This window comes from Anastrepha obliqua, chromosome 2, assembly GCF_027943255.1.
Source record: "Anastrepha obliqua isolate idAnaObli1 chromosome 2, idAnaObli1_1.0, whole genome shotgun sequence".
NCBI classification, from domain to species: Eukaryota; Metazoa; Arthropoda; class Insecta; order Diptera; family Tephritidae; genus Anastrepha; species Anastrepha obliqua.
In genome coordinates, this window is record NC_072893.1 from 40,695,926 (window position 1) to 40,720,009 (window position 24,084).

Below are 24,084 nucleotides of genomic sequence, written 5' to 3' on the forward strand. Positions count from 1 at the left end.
TTTATTCAATGCCTTATTTGATTTTATTTTAATTTACTCTACATTATTTTATTATACTTTATTTCATTTTAATTTCTTTATTATTTAATTTTTCTTCATCTAACAAGAACTGGCATCTAAAATTAATCTAAAGCTGAACTAAGTCACAACCAAAATATATATAAAACCGCTGAAATTAGAAATCGATACAAATAAATCCAACCAAATGAAATATGAGCACACAACTCTTTAATGAAATAATAAAAAAACGTGTTTTACTGTTTTATATAAATATGCATTTTAATGCCAATTTATTTACTCAGGTATGTATTTTTAATTATTTATATATATTTATAATTTTAAAACTATAAATAAAGCAAGATTTATATTAACGTTGCATAGCAATTTGCTGCTTTAAAAAGTTTTTAAACTTAAAAAAGGAATTTATTTTATTTTTTTATCATTATATTTACCTAAACATTTTGTAATATATGCGTTTATGTGTATATATAAATAAAAGAGAGAATATCTTGGGTAGCCATTAAAGTTAAACAAAATACAACACGAAATTCGAAATAAAAAATAAAATTTCATAAACATAAATTTTGTTTAAACGGAAATGCGTCACATCATTTTGTGGGTTTTTCTTTTACTTTATCTAATTAAAACCAAAATAATGGGAAAATTAAAATTGGAATCATAAAAAGTGATACAATTATACAATATTAACTAACAAACTAACTCTACATTAGGGATGCGCATTTTTACAATTTTATGAATGTATGAGTGAACATTTTCTTTTTCTGATGAATGAAAATAAAGGAGGTTGTTCAGTGATGCAATACATTTTATTCGCTGTTTTTTCTTTTTCATTTTTTGTTTATACTTTTTTGCTTTTTTCACAAAGTAAAACGGCACAAACTGAACTTTTTATATTACTTATTTTAATGACTGTGCCTTGCACATGTTCTTAAAAATTTGCACAATCCATTATTTTCTTTTAAATTTTTATTAAATCTACTCGAACATACGAAATTGCCTTAAAGCAGAGTAATGCAGTTGTCTTTTGTCTGCTAAATGTAACCGAATAAATATGTAGTCTAGAGGCTCAAGGGCAACATAAAACTAAATGAAAATACGTTTTTGTGCCAAATCTTACAATGTTTCAAATTCGTTAATTGCCTTCGTTTTTTAAATAGGTATATTAAAACGAAATTCTTAAACAAAAATAGTGCAATTTACAATTATCTTTTATATATTATATAATAATTATAATAATTTTGGGTTTTTATTGCTAAAAAATCAACAAATATACAAAACGAGTGACAACTGTTTGATTATGTTGTTGTTGCTGCTATTTTATCTACAAATTTTGCGGCAATACTCGTCACATCACTGCACGCTTAGGAGGGCTGCCTGCGGCCTTCCTTATCTCTCACACTCTTGCTCTGCACTGCTACTCCACACACAGCACTCCTCTCCATCCTTTGTATCCTGTTTTATTTTTATGCTATCACTTTGTTGCTTTCACTACTGAGTTTGCGCGTAAAACGTCAAGTAATGTTATTGCTGCTGCATCATAGTTTCTGTATCGTTTTTTTTTTTGTGGTTTTATTGTTGTTTTTGTTACATCACTACTTCTACTATTTAAATTGTGTGACGGCCGCCACTTTTTTATAAGAATTAACGTTACTGTTATTGTGTTGGCGTGTCAGCGTTAGCCTAATTCACGTACAGATGTATACATATGTTGTGTAGGGGAGGGGGGGCACTGGTAGCTTGCGCCTTTTTATCGCTTGCTGGCGTACTCACATACTCTTTTTGACGGCTGATTGCCTCTACTTCGTTATAATGTTATCCTCCCTACACGCTACCGCCGCCACAAGCGCTGCACCACGACCGGAACCATCTTCGGACAACATCAAGTCAAAGCTAATGCCCGGCTTTACCAGTTCTGTGATTTTTTCCACCATCAACGAATGGAATTTCGGATGGAAACGGTATACGCTACCGTCAACGCCTACGGTCACGTTCTTTTCATCCATTTTGTTGATGAGGGTCGCAATGCCGCAGGATACCAGATGCGCTGCACGTTTCGAGACACATTCGCAGACGTAGCGGACATTGGCGCAGTCCTCATCGGTAGCGTCATTCAGGCCCAATTCGTCCAACACCATGCGACAGTTGGTGAAATTGTCTGGTTCGTCGGCTTCAATTTCAGACACATATTTTGTGAAGAATTGGCCGCGTGTCATTAACACATCCGAATCCTGTCCATTGAAGAGTATGCCTGCCTTAACCAATTTTACAATCACCAAGCGCACCAGTTCGCCCATGTACATGCCAGAAATCATTTTCTCGAACAGCTGTTTGCCCGGATTGATCGAGTGTCTATCGATTTCGTCATCGAATTCGGTGCGTAGGAAGTTCAACATACCGTTAGTGCCCAGAGCGCCCCACTCGGTGTTAATGAGCATATGTGGCTTACCGTTCTCTGCGCCCTCGAACAGTTCGCACTCTTCTACGCGTTCAACGTAGCAAGCATTCGATCCTGTACCCACAATTAAACCAATTTTGCAGTTGTGATTTTTCCAGGCGCATGACATGAGTGTGCCTGTGGTATCGTTTAAGATAGCGCAAATTTCAATTTGTACATCTCCACGTCTCGCAATGGCGTCCTTTAAAAGTTGTACAACATCTTCACCCACCACACCAGAGCAATTGAAGCCCTTCGTCCAAGTGGACAAGAGACCTTTGGTGAGTCCCAATTGTTGCAGAGGAAAGGAGAAGGTGAAACCCAGTGGTAGGCGCTCCTTGTATACATTATGTTCGGACATGAAGCTGGCTAAACATTCGGCGATGTGATCGAAGAGTTGCTCACCGGATCCAATCATGATGTGTTGTGGTATGGCGTAAATGCGTGATTCCATTTGGAAATCGTGTTCTTCCTTAAGATGAATGAGCAGCACACGGAAGTTGGTACCGCCAAGGTCGAGAGCCAAGAATTTTCCACGCTCGTTGCCATTGGGCAAATCTTGAACATACGTAGTGAAGCACTTGACATCGGCTTTGGCATGTGTATCCTTATTGAGGCCGCGCTTGATTTCATGCAGGATGCGATAAGTTAATTCCTTGATTTGTTCGTCCGTTAACAATAATTGCTGACATAACTCGTGAACCATTTTGTATTTTTCCGCGACACTAGCGTTAGCGTATGGTGGAAATGGTATTTGTGGCTGTGCCTGCAATTGCTGCTGCTGAAGTTGCTGTAGCTGCTGCGCAGATGTCGGTTTGTACGAAAAACTGGATGTAACATTGGCTACGCTGCCAACTGCGCCGTTGCCGAATGTGCCAACGTGTATGTTATCTGTCTCGTCCGCGGATTTAATGTTGCCGCTACACTTGCAAGCCACGCAATGGCCGTTGTTTTGACTGTTGCTCAGGTTGCTGCAACCGCCAAATTGTTGTTGCTGACTGTGGCACGAAAGCTTGTCGCTGACGATGCAGTCGGAGCCGCGACAGCAGCCATTGACAATTGCGCTGCCGTTGCTATTAATAGACATGCTCTGCATTGCACCATTCAAATCTTTCTCCATCTCTGCCTCTTTGATTAGCTTTTGTACTACTCACTCTTTATTTGCTTCCGCAATTAGTTTTTCGCAAATACGTTGTAAATGCTCTCACAGCTTTTGATTACTCTGAAATAGTTTTCGCTTATTTTCGCTAAAGACCTGCGCGCTGCTGTGGGGTATACGCGTAGTTGCAATATCTGCCAGATATATTGTGAACAAGAGAGTTAGCAATAGTGGGTTGCCTTTTCACTATTAGCTTTGATATTTGACTCCTATACCTTTCTCTTGGCTCACCTTTTCTTCAAAAGGTATTTAAAAGCTTTCTACCTTCTAGTTTCTACTTGTACTCTTGCACTTATTTTGCTTGCTGATGCAATTTAGACGTAATTGTTGTTGGATATGCAACTTTTTGATTTTACGTATTCGCAATACTTTTGTATGGTATGTTGTGTTTTGTTGGCTTTTGTTTTGCTCAAAATGCAGACGAATGCAAAGACAAATTAAACACAACCAATAAATGCACGAATCACACACGAATCTATCCCAAAATGCACTTCGGTATTGCAACACTAATGCTTAATGATCGTCCTTAGTGATGTGGGTTTTATAAAATATATATCCACTGTAAAATTTTCAAAGTTTTCTTCTTTTCAAAATTCTTTCTTTAGACTTCTGGTTTGCACGATATTTTAATTTCCCGCTCGACCAACCGTCGTCTTTAAACGTTCGCCTCGGAATCAATTCAGTCTGTTGGTTGAATAACCGTTTCAGTTTCGTTTTCACAGCTCACAGCTCGTTGCGGCGGCTCCGTTGTTGAGTTTGAAGGAACCTTGAAGGTCAAAATTGACAATTAGTAACTTGTACGTACTGAGTGAGTATAAAATGTATTGTATAAAGGTATGAGAGTACAAAAATGCTTATATATATGTATATGTTTGTATGGATATAGTATTGAAAATTATGGAAGAGAGACTACAAAAAAAATGGAGAAAAACATACGAGTAAAATACGTCTGAGCATTTTATTCCTCTACACCAGAATAACAAAAACAAATACTAATAATAGATTGGTAATTTGGCTGGAGAAGCAAAATACGAGAGCCGAGAGCGTTCGAGTACGCATGACTCAGCTAACTTCCAAAGAAAAAGTGGGCAAATACGCGTCTGTGCGAGTGTATGCCGAATCTACCAACCCACGACCAACTCTACACGCAGTTACCCACCTATTCGCCAACACGGCAATGTACGAGTATAAAACATATTCATGTATAATATACATATGTAATTGCGTACTCACAAACTCGTATTTTCTTGCCTTTCGCGTATATACCACATTTCTGTATGTATGTATATCTAAATATGTGTGTATGTATTTGCATTAAGCTCGCAGCACACGTGCTGACATTCATACATACACACTGGGTGTGTATATGTTTATACGTTCAGTTTGGAGGCGCGTTTGGTTCACTCTCAATATTTTATACACACACCTCGCATTTATAAAAACACATACATACATACATATTCTTTATGCTTTTAACTGTCTATCACTCTCATTTCGTACAATATGATACTAGTATACCAGTTTTGCACTTGGAATGTTGTTTTTACCCCCCTCTATAGCCTATACTAACATATTGATGTGGCCCCAATTATACTCGAAACTATTGCGAACACGCCCAACCCGCTCTCATTCCGCATGTGTGCTGCCAAAGTTCAAAACATAACTTCAGACATTGCTGTTGTCAACCTATAAATGTGTTATCTTTTTTAAATGACTCGATATATCATTAGCTAGTAGAGAATTTTGGCTATTTATGAATATACCGCTTACTTATACGCGTACATATTAAAATGCATATGTATGTATGTAAGCCCCATTGGTTGGAAATTGAATGCAGACCCAAGTTAGATTCGTCTTTGTTTCATATTTTTTATAAGTACAAGCAACTAATTGATCGTATAGGCACGCTGTCCAAGTATGTATTCGTAGTAATAATACAATAATATTTCAATAATCATTGGGCGCTGTCGATGTTCAAAATAACGTATTTTGTAGGTTTGAGTGTTTTGCCCTGATCCGACTGCAGGGTATTACTTATGGGAAAACCTGGTGAATCATGCATATACTCACATACATGTACACATAATTCTTTCATATTATTTTTAAATTCAGTTATTTTATTTATTTATAAGAAATATGATTATGAATATTTATATTATATTACATTACGAAAGGCACTAGTTGAACTCAATTAAATAAGCACATATGTATGTATGTATGTATGTCTCATACACACATGCTCTATTTCATTTGGTTCAACTTTTTTTAATTTAATCTTTTATTTATTTTATTTTATTAATTTATTTTTATTTTATTTAGATTTTAAACCTAACCGTTTATTTTACCAACGAACTTTTTACATTCAATTGCTTTCATTTTATTCTCACGGTGTATCAATAATTTTGCGTTGAGAATGTATCTCACGTACCCACATTTCAACAGCCAACGGGGGTTTTTACTCAGAGCATAATCTGTGTGATTTTAATTGTATAGAAAAAATAATAGCCGTTAAAGAAAAATACCCTGGCTTATTCCACTTATTTCACGTTCGTATTTGTTTTCTAGGAATCGGGGCTCGTTCCTATTTGATTGTGTGTGTAAACGTGAAATGCATTAAAAACACCTTTTGTAAGTGCATACAGCACAAGTGAATGTGACTGTGTAAGATTACAATTGGGTAAATGTACGCACGCACACATTCGCAATGCAGTTATTTGGATAAACAGCCGAAGTCGAAAGTGCCAGTTATGAGATACATACATATCTTTAGTTTTGAGTAATTTTTAGGATAATTTGTTGAGGCGAAAACTCTGTTAGCTGAAGCTATATATTGTTAATATTGTAATACAGACTCAAGATAATGCTTGAAAAGTAAAATATTTTGTGATCTGCAAGATTTAACACCGCTAAAAGGCTATTAATCTCAGTCTCACTTAACTCGACTAAATCTTTTCATTCATATGAGCACAAATATGCAGCGTATATACATACATACATGTACGTATGTATGTGCATAGCTGCGTTGTTGGTTCAAAATGCTTTTGTTTTTGCTCTTGCATGCAATTGTGCCGTACGTGCCACAGCTCAGCAGCAAACGTCCCCAAACAGGTATTAAATACCGGTCAATTGCTGTGCATATGTATGTATGTATGTATGTCAGTGCCATACGCAAAAGTAAACAAACGCAAATATTCGACTGTCAGTATCCATCAGTCAGTAACCACTTAACCGAGTGAGTGGTGCACAGACCTCCAAAAAGCGAAACGTTCATGAATTCGTATATTCATCTTATTTACCAATATGGATGCCATATACACGAAGTGGTGATTCAAGGCGTTCTATTTTGGCATATTCCTTAGTTATAGCTTTCAGTATTTTTTCTGCGCTACGTTTATATGTACTGTCTCCATGGAGGCTTTACAACAAGTTTGTGCGTACGCGATACCTCTCTCGTATGTACTTATAGGAGTACAATGTGTCCAGAAAAAGTGCACACATGTACAGATGTGCATAAATGTGTACGGATATATTATATATATATGTACGTATGTATGTATATGTGTATTGTAAGAAAGAGAACAAAACATGCAAAACAATTGAATATTTGAATTTTGCCAAAAAAAAAAAATTTAAATTTCGCAGCAGTAAATATAATGCAAGGTTTTCATCCAATTACTAAGCATAAGAAGTTTGCTGACATTCAATTGGCTTTGAAGGTTTTACACACATTTCTATATACTTTCCTATAAAGTTTTGTTTTCGATGTGTGAACTTTTTGTTTTTTTTTTTTGTTTTTTCTATAGCCTCTAGCGCACTGACTTATTCACTTTTCAACGATATACTTATAGATACATATGTATATATGTATGTATATACGTACATACATCCTATGTATGTAGGTAGATGCACATCTTATGCCTACAAACTATTGTGAGCCACAAAATTATTATTTTTTCTTAAACTTGAATATGTACTTTTAAACACGTATTTTCGAATGTTAAAAATAGTTCGTTCGCAGACGACATAAACAGCATAAATATTTTCGCAACTGTGAATACAATTTGCGTAAAACGTGCTATGGCAGAGCAATACGCGCGCACCGCTTATCCAATGACGGTCGTCAAGATATGTAGGTGCCTAGTTGAGCGGAATTTGTGATGGTATACAAACATATGTATGTATGTATATATATGTATGCACGAGTATATGTATATATATAAGAATGTACTATCTGTCATATGTTTGTAAATAGGTAGGCGGTGGCGGCGATTATGACAAACATACATACATATATACATACATACGTATAAGTGAATGACAGGTTTTCGGAATATGTGACTTTATATGGATGGTATGTGTGTTTGCATTTTCTGCCGACAGTTTCATACATACATAAATATAAGTACGTACATACGAGGGCCCAGTGGGCGTTTGCTTTTAAACACCCTACATTGGCAACGCAAACACAATTGACGATTAGACAAAATGTGATGCGCAACTAGTGCTGTATCAGCATATTCGAATTGGGATTATTTGGAACAGAATAATTACACAAATGTGCATACTATGAATATTTATGTACGCCTTTTGGTAAACTTCATATGCTTACTGTTTTTAAGTTCATATTTGAATTTTTAACATTATTAAAAAAAAGGACCTACTTGTGTGTTGATTTAAGGGGGGGGTAGGGTCACAAAATCGAAATTTTTTTTCTTCACTCATCTTATAGTAAATCATTTCAAGAATGTTGTGTCAAAATTTTAAGTGGATCGGAGCAGAACTCTCAAAGTTATAGCCTTTGTAGGCACTCTACCTCGAATGCGGAGCATCGATAATTTCTCAGAGTCATTTTTTCAAACGCGTTTTTCCCGAAACGACTTCTTAAAAGTCGGTGCCAATCACAACTCCGAAACTATTCAACCGATTCTTTTCAAATTTGGCACACGTTTTCTAAATCAATAATACCTCCCCCCTACACTGTTTTTTTTATTTTTTTTTTTTAAGGTTGTTTTTCACTTACAAATATGGCGAAATTTTTCGCCAAAAATGCTCGTTTTACGTTTTTTTGCCACCAAAACTACAAAAATGAAAAAAAAAAAATTTTATTAATGTAGTAGGGAGCATTACGTCATACTTTAACTGAAAAATTCGACTTTTTTAGTTTCAGATGATTCTACGACGAATGCCGATTGGCACCGCAGAGCACCTCTCGAAATACATATCTCCAAAAAAACTCTGTCATGGGCTTATTTGTCAATATTTTATTATTAATATTTTTTAAAAACTTATTGAAAAGATGTACAATAACATGCAACTGATTTTATTAAAGTATCTTAAGCCATATTTCTGTAAAAAATTCAAAAAAAAAGTGTTTTTTTTTTAGTGCTAAACCTATCGTAGGTATGCTGACAGGTCACAATTTGCTGGCGGTGCACGCATCCAAGATAGGAATTACAAACAACGATAGCTGCAGATTTTGCAATGATCTAGAAGAGAGGGAAACGCTAGAACACTTTCTAGGTTCTTGCCTTGCATTAGAATACCTCTCGGGGACAGAGCTCCAAAGTTTACTTAGGGTGCGTGCATGTCAGCGATGCGATAAGCGATAAAAGCGTCGATAAGAGCAGCGACAAAAGCATAGCGTCGAGCTTTAGTTTTGTGTGGTGTATAAAACAGAGCTGCGATAAGAGCGTTAGTTGCATTTGCAATTTAAGTTTTGAAAAGTGAAGAGCTATAATATTTATAATAATGAGTGATTCAGAGGAAGAAAATATGTTGTTGTTGACGTCTACTGCTGCATATTATCATCTACATAATACTGTAAGGGAAAAACGTCAGTTTTCGGCGCATCCTATAAACCAAGCAAGACTAGAACTCGGAGAATTTCACCATCTCTATAATAGTTTGAGACAGGGTCCAAAAAAGTTTTTCGAATATATGAGAATGACAAGCGATACATTCGATTATATTCTGTCTCAAATTTCGGATCGACTGCAGCATAATTGGCAAAACTGCCACAACAGACCAATCTTGCAAGAGAAGCGATTGATGCTTACAATAAGGTACATACGTACGAATAATTTTATTGGAGAAAAATTAACATATTCATTTAGAATATTGTGAATCTAAATCGGATATTCATTGTTTTGTGCATTGTCTTCACATCTAGCCGTGATGTTTTCAGTGTTACATTCAATATAAATAGGTATTGATTTATTAACCAGTTCATGTGTCAGCTGCAATACTTTCATCCTGTATTCTAGTTTATGCAATGAAGTAATATTTTTCAGATGAGGCAATAAACTTTTAAAAAAAGAAAGATCTTCATCATCCTTATCTTTTTTTGCTCTCTTTTCTTCCAAAAATCGAAGTTTTTCCTTTTCCATTTCAAGCAATGCATTTCCAATACCTTCTTGTGAACGCTTGACCTTTCCTGGTTTTGGGGAAGAATTTAAAGGTTGGCGTGAAAATGATGGAGCTTCAATTTCTCTCGTTTCTTTTGAAATAGAATTTTGCATTTCTCTTTCATCATCATTTAAAATTTCATCCATCAAAGAATTCATAGATTCATCTTCAACTATCGCTGCCAAGTTGCTGGTGGATTTCCTGGCAGTAAACTGCTCTTTTAAAAAGGACAGATTATGAAAATACTGCCATGAACCATTGTAATCCGCCAATTGAGCAGAACCATCATTGCACCTTTTGTAATTATAGGCGATGAAGCTTATCCACTTTTACCTTATTTATTAAAGCCTTATAGGAGAAACCAATTAGATGCGGACAAGGAATATTATAATGCTAGGCTGTCAAGGGTGAGAAGAACGGTTGAATGTGCTTTTGGTATAATTTATTCCAATTGGAGAATTTTAGCTACAGCCATTCAAACCAACTCAACCTTAGCTGACGTTATAATTAAGTGCATTATACATTACTGCATAATATAATTATTGATAGAGAAGGAATTGAGCACCATTTGACTCAAAACTGGACTTCAGTACCTAGAAATATTGCATTAAACCAAACTGTTGTAGGGCGACAGAATCAAAATGCAGAAAATATTCGCAATAAATTCAAACTGTACTTTTGTTATAATCCAATTTAATAAATATGAAATAATGACACAATAATAAAAAAATAACCGTTTTAATACGACAAACAAAAAGAAATATGTACTTGTACATGCTCAAACGAAAGTAAGTGGTAAATTTTTGTTGCTACTATTATTATTAATTACTATGTATTATTGATATTTGAGCAACAATTTTAGAATAGAAAACATGAAAACATATTATTGCACTTACTTGTTGTATTGAATTGTTTGGATATCTCTTGCCACAATTTATATAAAATGAACCTGTTGTGGTGACTTGGATCTTTTTGATCCCAAATTGCAGGTTTTAAAAATACTGCACTTATAAAATCTTCTGTGTCCATCATCGATAATAGCGAAGAAATTACTAACCTACAATTTCTACGCTCTTATCGATGATAGCGAGCGAAGAGTGAGTTAGCGCGCTGCTCCGACATGCACACTTCTATTAAAATACATGCATTAATTTTCTACGCTTCGCTCTTATCGACGCTATTATCGCTTATCGCATCTCTGACATGCACGCACCCTTAGATTCGCAAAAGACGCAGACAAGATGTATAGTATACTACAAAGAAACGTAAAGGTCTAGCTCCATCTGGTAACACTAACAACTAACCTAACCTAACACATGCATATACATATATACATATGTACAAATATAAAATAAGCTTATTTCCTTAATCAGCTGGATTTTTTCTAGGCAGAATTCCTTTGTTTTTCAATTATAAAAAACTAAATGAAGCCAATGCCGCTTATACTTAAATGAATATTTCGCTGTAATCTCGTTCCTTTTAAAGAATTAAATTCTATTTACAAGAATTAATTATATTATACTAAAGTGAATATGGCGTTCACATCACAATTAAAATCGATTCACTTATAATAAACTGAAGTATTTTAAACGACAATTCTGGTCGCAGGATCACTATTAAAATCGATTCACTTATAACAAACTAAAGTATTGTAAACGACAATTCCATTAAACGGTGACCAAAAATATGTACATCCATCCTATTGAATTTATCTCAGTCCGCTTTTGATAATCCAAACCACCTACATATTATATATCCGGAGTCTTTCTATGTCGAGCCAATTTTTCATATTTAAATTACACATATACATACATATGTATCTCGAAAGGGGTTTGTTATCGGTTTATTGGCTTTTGTAGGAAAGCATCTACAATTTTTGAGTGATAAATGATATTCTCCAAATGTCTCCTTACATGCATTCTTATAGATAATACCCTTCCATATCCAAATAATAACTCTTCTATTTTCATACTAAATGAATAACTGAAAATCTGTTGTGTGTTATGGGCTACGTGATAAAATTTTCAGTAATGAATCAGCGTATCGTATAATTTGGTCGACAATATATGATATATACATATGTACATATATATGCATGTATGGATATGTATGCACACACACAAATGCCAACGAAGTGTTCAACTGCTTGCTGATCATGGGGAATCAATTTCATTTTATGTGTAATCGGCCTCCTGCACAATCATAGTTGTCACTTATTTGTTGTTTTTAACTTATCGCCCAATCAATCCTTCACATAAAAGAAAGTGTATGCGCTGTATGCGCATTGTACAATCTCACCACATTTCTATATTTCTACCTACAAATAAATATGTAAATGCACATATGTATGTATGTATACATGAACTTTGAAACTAGCATGACTGAACTTTAATCAGCACCATGCAGGCGCGATTAAAGCACGATATAGCGGAAGTGAGACTGAAAAATTTTCTTTATGTTTTCAAAGTGCTTGTTTGTAAATTGCTATCGGCTAAAATGTGTTAAATATTTAATATTTTAAATGGCGCTTTACGAAATAGAAGGAGTATTCTTTTGCTCTGGTTTATTTCTGATATCATGAATAGTGTAATTGATTCCCATCTTCTTTTACAGTGAATTTGTTTTTAAATTACCCAATTCATTCTTTTTGGAACGGGTTAGAACGGTGTATGCCTCTTACGCTCCGATACTTAGGACATTGAAAGAATTTAATAAAATTAAAAAAATTGAATTCTTTGGCTTTTTATTTTTTGTTCTCAACACATTATTATTAAGAATATATACATAAATAATAATAGTATACTTAATATGCAGACAATCTGTTCTTGTTTGTTAAGCCGTTTTGCAAAATATACATATTTTTTAATTCTTTTTAATAAATATGTACATATATTTAAATTCTGTCCCTTGTTTTCGTCAAACAATGTATAAATGCAATGTATGAAAGCGATTATGCGTATTAAGGTAAATGTATCAATATGTATGTGCATATGTATGTATTAAGACTTGACCCTTGTAAATATAGAAATATTTTAAATCACTTGCCAGCGTAGCGCAAACCGTCTATCGGTGTTGCCGTCATAAATGTAATTTTTAAAAATAAACAGTATGTTAACTGTTATACACACGTAAAACCACGTGGTTCAGCACGATGAGGATACATACAAACATATGTACATATTCCCTCTTCCATCTCGCCGCAAGTTAGTTTCATTCCTCATTCAGTGTTATTCTGGTCGCAGGATGCTGACGAGTACATACGTACATATCCTATACTCGTATGTACTTACATACTTACTTATTCTGTACTGCTATTTTTAAACTTATGTATAAAACCGCAAACACCCCTTATTTATAGACAATAATGTTTTGGAAGGGAAGGAGGAGTTTGCTTTAACAGTATTTTAGCAAAACGTGCTCACAATTTTTAGCATTCAATATAGTATACATACGAACATAAGTATGTATAACACATGCATATACTCTCTCTATCTCTCTTTTCTCATTCTCATAGCTCGTTATCTGCCAACGGAATATCATCAGTTTTCTGTGAAATTACAACAGCCGATGTGGAGCTTTACGACTGGATACCGCTCCCACTCTCATGGAGCAACACATGTATTATGTACGCATTTCTTACGTACGCATGTATGTATGTATACACATATACATATATACATACATTAAACACTCAGAGCTGGTTAAAATAGAAATGAGAAATCGTCGAATTACATTGCACAAGTGCGACGACAACAACAACAGTTTGCCGTATCCATACATTATACCAGTGATGTCCAAAATGAAAAATGTGAGTGTATAAGTGAGAACGAGAGAATGGGAGCAGCCCAGTGGGAAATTTAAACCAAAATAAATAAATATTGGATTGGAGTAGAAAATTTTTGTGGGAGGAATCGAAATGCCTTTTGATATTACATCTATAGCTTCCTTTGAACGACTTGTAACATAAAAGGCATTGCAAGTCGCCAAAGGCATTTTCTAGCATAAAAAAGTTCTCACAGGGCATTGTATTGCATACATTAAGCGTCGCGGACAAACGTGGTGTTTATTCGTTGCTGGTTTGCTAACGACTGAACGATGGAGAGTAAGAATACGTGTCATCAATTGATGTATGGGATGGACAGCACTGCATTATACATACATATGTACTATATGTGTGTATAAATGTAAATGTACATTTTATGTACATACATATGTATGTATATACTCGTACATATTTGCTTGTCGCCCAACATTCTTCCGCAGCGCCAATATGAACGCTCCATTGTGCTGAGCAAAAGCATCAACTTACTGACGTCTTTACGCCTAGTACATACAATTTTGCTTGCTGCAAACAGCTAAGTCAGTCTCTTTGCTTACTTATACAAACACAAATACTAAGCGGTCTCGGTATCTGGTTTACCTCTTGTCCACCTTCCTCTCTTCAACAAATCTTTTGTTCATTGTTGTCTTTACAGCTGCCATTTATTGCTTTAAAGAATTCCGCTTGTTTGCACCGCTCTTCTCCTTCTTATGCCATTGTTGTTCGATTTTTACTCTCTTACCCACCTTCTTCCTTCCCTCATCAACGACGTTATTCACCAAATCCAGTTAAGGGGGCTCGACTCGAATACTGGAGGTTGGTCTGACGGCGTTTGCACGAGTATGCGCACTGTGATTGCGTGGCTTTAAAAGTATACATACACAATATTATATGTATATGCATCTGTGATATACATATGTATGTATGTATGTATGTAAGCATATGTTTTTACATTCATGTAAAATGTATGTACATATGTTTGTGAGTACACATAGGATAAACGTTGAAAATTACATTTTTTAGGTTTTCAACATAAACCTGCCCTCTTCACTGGCATACAGTTTAAATGCATTCACATAAATATACGCAATTAGTCGGAACTATACTTTTTCTTATGTGCACACGTATGCTCAAATGCTCGGAATGTGCACTTTACTGTTGTTTTTTTGCAATATACATGCACATTATTGCTATCTGTAGCTCTTGCAATGACTGTAACCTACAAAAAATGCGATTTGTACGGGATGTGTTCGGGATCAGTTGGGAAGGAGCATGCGGCTACTGCCACTTTCAATCTTTTTGTATGGAATGAACTGTTCCCTTTTGGTTGAGCATGTCCTATGAAGAAAGTGTTTCTACCCTTCTATACTCGAACGGGTATGAAGTGAGACTAGTTTGAATTTAGAGCCATGTAGCCAAATCCCGGAGTACTCTTTTTAAAGATTAGTCGCACAATTTTTCGCAGGGTAGTTTTTTTCTACTTTTGCAAGTCACAATTTCAATGGATTTTATTTTTGGTGTATTTCTTATCGGCATACCAGTATATAAAGAAGCACAAACAAATATGTGTGCATATTTATATATACATATGCACATATCGACATTGTATATGTATATATACATATGTGCATATGGACATATATACATATATTTTGTTTTTGTTCGACTTGTGGGGTTGGCTAGGTTTTTGTTGGTTTTTCTTATTTGCCTTTGCTGCCTTTGCATGACGTCGGTTCATTAATGCGCCACCAGAAAGTGGGCTCGTTCGCTGTTGCTTACACTCTGCTTTAACTAATCTCGATGTGCACGAAGGTCACAAAAGGGCATTCATTTGGCGCGCAATGGAAATGAGAAGACAAAAGTGCAAAGCTTATCGATTGCGTGCATAAAAACTTCATACAAACTTATTGATATGCAGAGATACAATTCCATTTGTACTACACATTCGAAAAACCTAGAACACACAGTTTAAAATTAAGTGTTTTTAAATATTCTTTATTTCATCGTCACTTGCTCTTCATGTATACTCTTTCATACATATGTACATATGTATGTATGTCTATTCGAACATTTTATTGTTCTTTGAAAGTTAACTGTCACCCAAGTTCTTTACTTACGATATGAGCAAAAGTGGCATTAACTGATTTCAAAAAATATAATCAGTTATGTACATATTTATTTTTGGTAAAAAATTATTTTTTTTAGTTTTAATTTAAAACGCCAAAAAAATTGATTATTTCCGAAATAACCATGATATGGTCGGTACTTAATATGGAAACAAATAAAACAATCGAAAAACCTTTTGATGAGATGATAAATTTCGTGTTCGACTAAAAAGTAGATTGGGTGTGTACTGATAGTAAAACAGAATGCCGACTACATTTGGAAGCCAAGGAAACAACAACACATTTTATGTGAATGCCCGACCTTGGCTGGATCTGCATTGATATTATTTAAGAACTTTGTAGTTGATTCACTAATTGACAGGAATACGTTAAGAAAAGTGTTTTAAGTCTTTATTAGGCAGCCCTAAGATCATCGATTCGTGCAAAAATATATAAATGTATAACTTTCTTCAAAAATAATATACCTATGTATGTATGTAGTTGCATTTTTTTAGAAGCTCATATATGTACGTATCTTAAAAAAAATTGCAAATATATTAGCTTTAAAATGTTGAAATACTATTTACTTATACTACACTCCGCTCTGTCATTGCGATACGTTTGGTGCCGTGTATATACTCACATGGCATGCTGCTATGACGCACGTTTATTTATGAATGTACATACATATATACATACATACATACATACATAAGTACGTAAAAGCTTTTGTAGTATTTGCGAAGTCATGTGTACATACATTTATATGTATGCGTATGTAAATACGAGTTTCTAGGTGTGCGTGTTCGGGCAGTGAAAAGCTTAGAAAGCCGCGTCACAACACCCACTGTTTTTGGGTCCCGTGCTTCTTATTTCTGCGCAAAAAAATACTGTCGTCAGGATATTTTTTGGTCATCTGCCAAACAATGGAAATATCGAAAAATTTCCGCTATATTCTTATTTAACATACATATTATATGTATGTATGCAAAAAACAGCAAGAAATATTTTTTATTTAAAACATATTTTAGCTAAAAAAATTTCCTTGGAGCCTACGCAATTTCATATGCCAATTCAATACTCGCTGACGTAGAATTGTTCAAGTACTCATGTGGCCACAGAAGAAGGCCAAGAGTAAACACAAAAACAAAAATAAGAGGGTGTGCAGAAATATGCGCAGCACTTTTAAGCAAATTATTTTTATACAAATGTGTTTAGAATACCGTATAACAAATATTAAAAGCATCTGCATTGATGAAAGTTGTTTATGCTTAATGCAAATTGACGCAAATGGGCTTGAGCACAGCCGCACTAAAATAACAACTTTTGAGTTGCTTTTCTGCTGCAAAGAATTTCAGCTTTCATTTTGTTGAACCGGTCTTAGCATTTTATTTTATTTATTTTTTTTTTTTTTTTTGAATATTAAAAACACATATTTTGCATTGATAATGAATTTCGTATATACATTTTATGTATTTATGTATGTATGCAATTTGCATATAATTTTGTGTTAACTGGTTCGATTTTTGGTATATAAATGAGCTTGTTTCTTTAGAAAAAATATTAATAGCGCAAATAAAAACTGATAGGCCAGGCTTCGTCTTCAATTTGTGGTGCACTTATTGACGTTGTCCCACAAAGATGATTTATGATTAGCCTTTCATGAGAGAAATGCACTTCGAGGTCGTAGGTTTGCAATTGCCAATGAGCGAAGCCCTCTCTAAGAAAAAAAAACCCTTTTATTTTCAGCACCGTCCAGGACATTATGTCATGTAGAAACACAATCGGTTTGAGCGGTATTCGTTTTTTTTTTTTTTGCAATGCACTTCTTTATGTTATGTTTAGCTCTTCTGGTGCTAGAAGAAACGTAGAATTTCACGCAAAAAATTTCAAATAAAAATGAACTAAACTAACTTAACTAAATTGCTAAATCAATTTAGCTACTACAAAATGTCGTTTAAGCTAAGAATGAAATACAAAATTTTTGTGTAAGCCAATTTATAAATTGCTAAAAAAATTATATATCTTTAAATACAAATACACCACTTGACGAAGTAATGCAGAAAGTAGATAAAAGGAGCCAAGGCATCACTTGGACGCTATCCCGCCAACTACATGACCTCGACTACGCTAAGGATATTTGCCTGCTTTCATACAGGCATTCCGTCATACACGCCACAATCGATGTACTATTCATTGCTGCATGAAGCAAAATAATGGTAGCAATGCTACTCAATAACACAAATTCCAACAATAGAGTAATCGAAGGAGCAGCAGTGCATACTGCTTTGAAAGTTTAGGTAGGCGGGTATCGACTAACGGAGGAGCTGAATAAGATGCAGAAAATCGTTTGCGTAAAACTAGGTCAGTTTTTGGGCGATTACAGCCAATTTGAAAAAATGGACAAATTTCACAGAAAACTAAAATAAGAATATTTAACGCATGTTTAAAATCCACACTCTTATATGGCAGTGAAAAGTGGCTGGTGTCGAGAAGCTTTATGCGGAAATTACAAAGTTTTCCAAACAAATACCTTCAGATTATATGTTTTTTGACCTAGCACTATCCGAAACGCAGACTTGTGACAGATCACCGAGCAAGAACCAATCCAAAAGGTGATAAGAGGTCGTTAATGGCGTAGGATCGGGCACACTCTCAGAAAGGGCAAGGAAAGCATAAGCAGAACAGCGTTGAAATGGAACCCTCAAATACACAGACGACCCGGTCGTCCACGAAATACCTCTAGGCGTCCTAACCCTCGTGATTTAGAAGCTGTGAACCAAACGTGGAATATCACAAAGAGAACAACAGTTAATAGAATACGAGTATGATATAAATGTTTTGTTGAAGCCCTACATATAGTAAATAAAATAATATTCGCCTTAAACAAAAGCCGTCATTTAAATTCAATGATTTGTTCAAAAACACAAAAACTTGATTAATTAGCTTGTCATTTTGATAACTGTGGATATGTTCGTCAAATACAAAAAAAAAAAAACAAAATGTTAATATAATCCTTTAAGAATATGTCAAACACATTTTTAGAACGTAAATTTCAGTATTTCTTATGTTATAGATCGTCAACCGTGATGACTCTATTCTTTGCGTTCAAGCACTGGGAGCGGTATAGTTACGTTGTATTCAAACTTCAGAGGCGTTTTTCTCAAAACTATATTTTTCAAATTGGCGTACACGATAACTCGAAAAGTTATTGACCGATCTACCTAAAATTTTGCACACATCTTTTTTATGATATTACTTTCTATGTGTTTCAAGTTTTCGAAAAAATAATTTTTTCGAAGCAAAGTAGCAGGAAAATTCGCCCCAAAATTAATTTTTTTTTTTGTTGAAGCAATTTATTTCGCGAATTTTTTTCCACTTATTGTTAATTCACATAGAAATTATGACATTAATAAACAAAACATTTTTGGGTTTTTGTATTCAGGTCACTGACGCCGATGCTACAATGCCCGCCGATTGAAAAGCCCCGCTCCGACATTCCTGGAAGAATTGCGTGTACATCCGCCATTTTAAATGATTAAAATAAAAAAAAAAATGTTTATATTATTTTCATATATAAATAAACTGTATGCCAATTCTGAAAAAAATATGTTGACTTCTTCATTTTAAATAATTTTAATGAAAATCAGGGAAAATATGGCCATTTACAGGTATCTGTCCCCTTAACCAAATTGTTCTGAAAAATGTATGTGCGTGCCGATCTCGAAGTTATGGTCTACGACTACTACAAGTTCTATTAAAACCCCCTTTTGCTTCTATAAGTATTAATTTTATAATAAAACAAAAACCTGTTTATGCACAACGAAATATAATACTCGTATAATATTTGCTTTCACAACAGGAACAAATGTGTTGTTTTTTTTTTGTTTATATGCGGCAATACTTTCATTGTGGCATCGCGGCACGTTTTCCACGTCACATCGGTAAAATGCGTTGCCGCAACGGACGCAACAGACCTATTAAGAACAAGCTGTTGGTTATGACAAAAATCGCAAGAAGTTCCTGGGCGTTTCATATACATATGTAAGTGTTATATGCTCTCATATATGTATATAAGTGTGTAAATATGGTTTGCAGTTATTAAAAACACTGTGCTATGCAATACTATGCTAGCCTCAAGTGTGATAAGTTCACTACTAATCAATTAACTTCTATAAAACTATAAAATATTTCATTTTTAACAATACCTATAACAGATCAGTAAGAACGCGTGACAGTTTACAGGGTACGACAAGCGCTTGTTGAATAATTTTAACTGCTTTTATATAAATGCCGTATCGCGCGTTATCGATTACGCTCAGACATTTAAAATTTTAATTAATTTACATAAATTTTTTTATTATTTTTCTACTTTTGTGAAAACAAAATCATAGCAAACATATGTATGTACATATGTATATTATTTCATAGGTATTTCTAATTCTCTCAGTATTTTTTGTGTCTCATATTCAAATGTGAAAAGTAGATATTACCCACATACGTGTAAATACAAGTGTGTGTACACAAGTGTGCACCAGGCTACGTACCCACCATGGAAAATATGCAAAACAAATCCAATTCTGTCTACACAATTTTTACTTGACCTTTAAACGACCAGTTTTGTTTATACACATCCACAGCTTTTAATTATAGATATGTACATACATATGTGTAGCATATACAATGGTGGTTAAAACTAGTATTTTACTGCATTAATAAGTAGTAGAGACAAAATAATACATTTACGCATGTTTAGAAGCGATATTTAATTTTTTGGAGATCACAAAGATTTTTAGTTTGGTAAGTTAAGAGATATGTATGTATGTATGTGTTTGCGTATTTTACGCTCATAAATATGGAAATCAAAACAATGAGGAGGAACATTTCATTTCACTCTCTCCGGCCAACTGTTAATAGTCCCATAAGTAATCCCGTTTTGCATACAATGGAGATGAGGATGCTTTAATGGCATTTCCCCTCAAATTCGTATGTAACAATACAGACGATAAAAACCTTAAAATAATACTTCAAATTCTTTTCTAGCAAAATTTATTGAATATTTTCTGTGGCATAAATTTGCTAATTTCGAAATGCCCACCACTGTAACACACAAACAGGTATTCGAGAGGCAAGTGCAAATTCATACCACACACAAGGCAATACCTAAATATTTATCGACGTTTGACTAAAAGCTAAAATAAAATTTACGCACAAACTGCACGAGTTTTAAACGACTTTTGGCATAGCGCAATGAATGATTTTCAATGTGTAATGAATGAATTTGCATGCATATTAAAACATAAGTGGAAAAACTTACTTTTTCGTTTGTACAGGAACTCTTATAAACTCGTATATGGCTACTGTTTGGTATTTGCGAACTCGCTGGACTTTTATTTTACTTCGTAGTTGCGAATTAACAACTGAGTTGATCACTAACTTGCGCTGAACTAAATAAATCAATTTTTGCTGCTGACAAGATGCACACAGGCGAATAATTTCTGCTTATTACCACGCACCCAATGCGATTGCCGATCAACATTCACAGTATATATATTTGTATATATGTTTATTAAGTTTTTTTTATTTTTTAAATATAGTCTCAACTTAATTAAATGCAAAACAGCTTAAGTTGTCTGCTGCTCCGATAGTTCGTAGTGATTGGAAAAATATGACTGGTTGTTGCTGGTGCCTGGTACTATCACAATTAGACCTCCTCTCAGACGTTTCTTATGGAAATGTTGCTTGCTGTTTACGCTTGTCGTTATTTTAAATAACTTGCAATGCAAAATGTCACTTAAAGCAGTCACTAGAAATTTGTGCGTATGTTTATAAATTTAATTAAATTTACTTATTAATATACGCTTAGATTCGAATCACTCTACTGAACAATGTGTGTGGTTCGAAATATTGCCTTGCACCAAATGATTTAACAAAATGTCGCCGCGCTGTTTATATTCAAAAATCGGAATGAAACAAGAAGTATTAAAGTATATAAAGAAATAAGAAAAAAATACATTTTTATGTTTTTAAAAGCAGGCGTAGCACTGATAATATAAGTATGAAAATGCGTACATAGACCTCATATTCATTGGTATGTATGTTCGTACATATAAAATATATTATATTTGTACATCCTTATATATACATGCCTCATACATATATATAAGTAAACACATTCATAATATATTCATGTGACTGTTTTAAAAGTGAAACGAAAAAATGAACGCGGCAAAAAATAAGATGAAATTGAAAAAGTGGGATGTCAAAGAAAATCTACAAAAACCGTCCACGCATGCTGTTAAGAAGGCAAATACATTTGTGTATATGTATGTATGTATATAAAGTATGTACAATATACACGCTCGTCGTCAGAGTGTAGTTCCATATATATCTAATTTTTATTTTTAAAATTTTCACATGCTTGACGCACACACCCATCCGCCCACCTATATATGTATGTATGTGCATGTGCCGAAATTTTAATACATATTTGCATCAAAACAAATCTGCATATATACAAAGTTATGTATGCATTATTGGAATGATAAAACCCTTTTCCACACAAAATATAACCGAATTCGAATTGTATGCTCTATTTTACTGTTTTTTTTTTTTTACTTTACACAAATATATATGTAAATATACGAGTACACAGCACTAATTTCCCTAACTCACTTATTACTTCCATCTACTCTTGTTTCCCCAACTTCAACACTCTTTTGAAGGAGAACTCGTTTCGTTTTTAATGATGAATTTCACTTATGTATAAAGAGATTTAAATAAGTTTTTTAATATCTTATGACACGCATTGCTGATACCCACACCTTTCACCATCCATCAGTTTCAATAGAATTGCACTTATATTTTTCCACACCCACTTGTGTAGTTAGTACCAGTCGATGCCCTTTTTTCTACGACTTTGAATAAGCAAATGTGACAAAAATTTTTGAATCGAGTTGATAACCCTCCATTTCCAAAGTCGATTAAAGATCACATGTCCACTCAATTCATAGCGCAATTCAAATATGTATTTACATATGTACAGTATTGTGCATAATCACAGCAACTTAGCTAAACGTACTCGTACATATAGGCGGCCTACGTGGATTTATTGTGGCTATTAATCGTCCGAGAGAATTTTCGCCATAAAAACGCGTGTCATAATAACCATTTGCGACCTTCATGAATCAAGTGAAAATGCATAAGTTGCAATTTTTCCAATTCCATTCATAGCTCTTTTGTTACACTTAACATTTTTCCGGCACCTGACAGTCGCTGGCGTTAAGCGTTTGGGTACTTCTTCCAGGTTAGGTTATGTTACCCAGGTTGCTTGTCGAAGACAAGACACACGGTGGCTCTAAGACCCATTTTGATACCTGCATTTGATATTTAGACCCTAACTAAGTTGCTTAAGCCACTTAGATCTTTTTAAGAAGGTAATTAGGTCCTCTAGTGACGCATTTTGCAAATTTTCCAAGTCCTCAAAGAAATAATCTCCAAAATATTTGGCACGGCTTCACAACTCCTGCAGAAGTCATTGTGAGGTACACCCATTTAACTGGCTAGGTTGCCAATAGTGCAGCGACAAGATATAACACCTGTGAGGACGTTGGTTCTTTATCTGTTGAATACAAGATTCTGTAATCTTTTTCAGATTCAGTTTCGGCCAGAGCGCTTTGGAGACCCTGCAGTTAGTAGTCAGAGACCACCTTTAATTGGTTTCCGCGATTACGCGATTAAGTCAATCCCATTATACAGTTCGTACTTGGTATATATGTATACTATATGATTGGCAGGTAAACCCTTTCTGAGTGTTTGGCCGAGCTCCTCCTCCTATTTGTGGCGTGCGTATTGATGTTGTTCCACAAATGGAGGGACCAACAGTTTCAAGCCGGCTTCGAACGGCAGATATTTTTTATGAGGAGCTTTTTCGGGGCAGAAATACACTCGGAGGTTTGCCATTGCCTGCCGAGGGATGACGGCTATTAGAAAAATATTTTTCTTCATTTTGATGTTTCTCCGAGATTCAAACCAACGTTCTCTCTGAATTCTGAATGGTAGTCACGCACCAATCCATTACGAGTATTACTTTAGATAAAAGCTCTCATATAAAGGGTGTTTTTTTAGAGGTTAGGCTTTC

General features: G+C 34.6%; 2 protein-coding genes across 2 annotated transcripts; both read right to left on the reverse strand.

The window, feature by feature from the left end:
- Nucleotides 1–805: 805 nt before the first annotated feature.
- LOC129239022 (hexokinase type 2) lies at nucleotides 806–21,498 on the reverse strand. The gene is made up of 2 exons (XM_054874287.1): nucleotides 21,262–21,498; nucleotides 806–4,380 (listed from the first exon to the last, which is right to left on the reverse strand). The coding sequence occupies exon 2, from the start codon at nucleotides 3,573–3,575 to the stop codon at nucleotides 1,818–1,820; it is 1,758 nt and encodes a 585-aa protein (XP_054730262.1). The 5' UTR covers nucleotides 3,576–4,380; nucleotides 21,262–21,498; the 3' UTR covers nucleotides 806–1,817.
- On the reverse strand, nucleotides 9,740–11,137 carry LOC129238095 (uncharacterized). Its single transcript, XM_054873134.1, has 2 exons — nucleotides 10,916–11,137; nucleotides 9,740–10,047 (listed from the first exon to the last, which is right to left on the reverse strand). The coding sequence occupies exons 1-2, from the start codon at nucleotides 11,049–11,051 to the stop codon at nucleotides 9,740–9,742; spliced, it is 444 nt and encodes a 147-aa protein (XP_054729109.1). The 5' UTR covers nucleotides 11,052–11,137.
- Nucleotides 21,499–24,084: the final 2,586 nt, after the last annotated feature.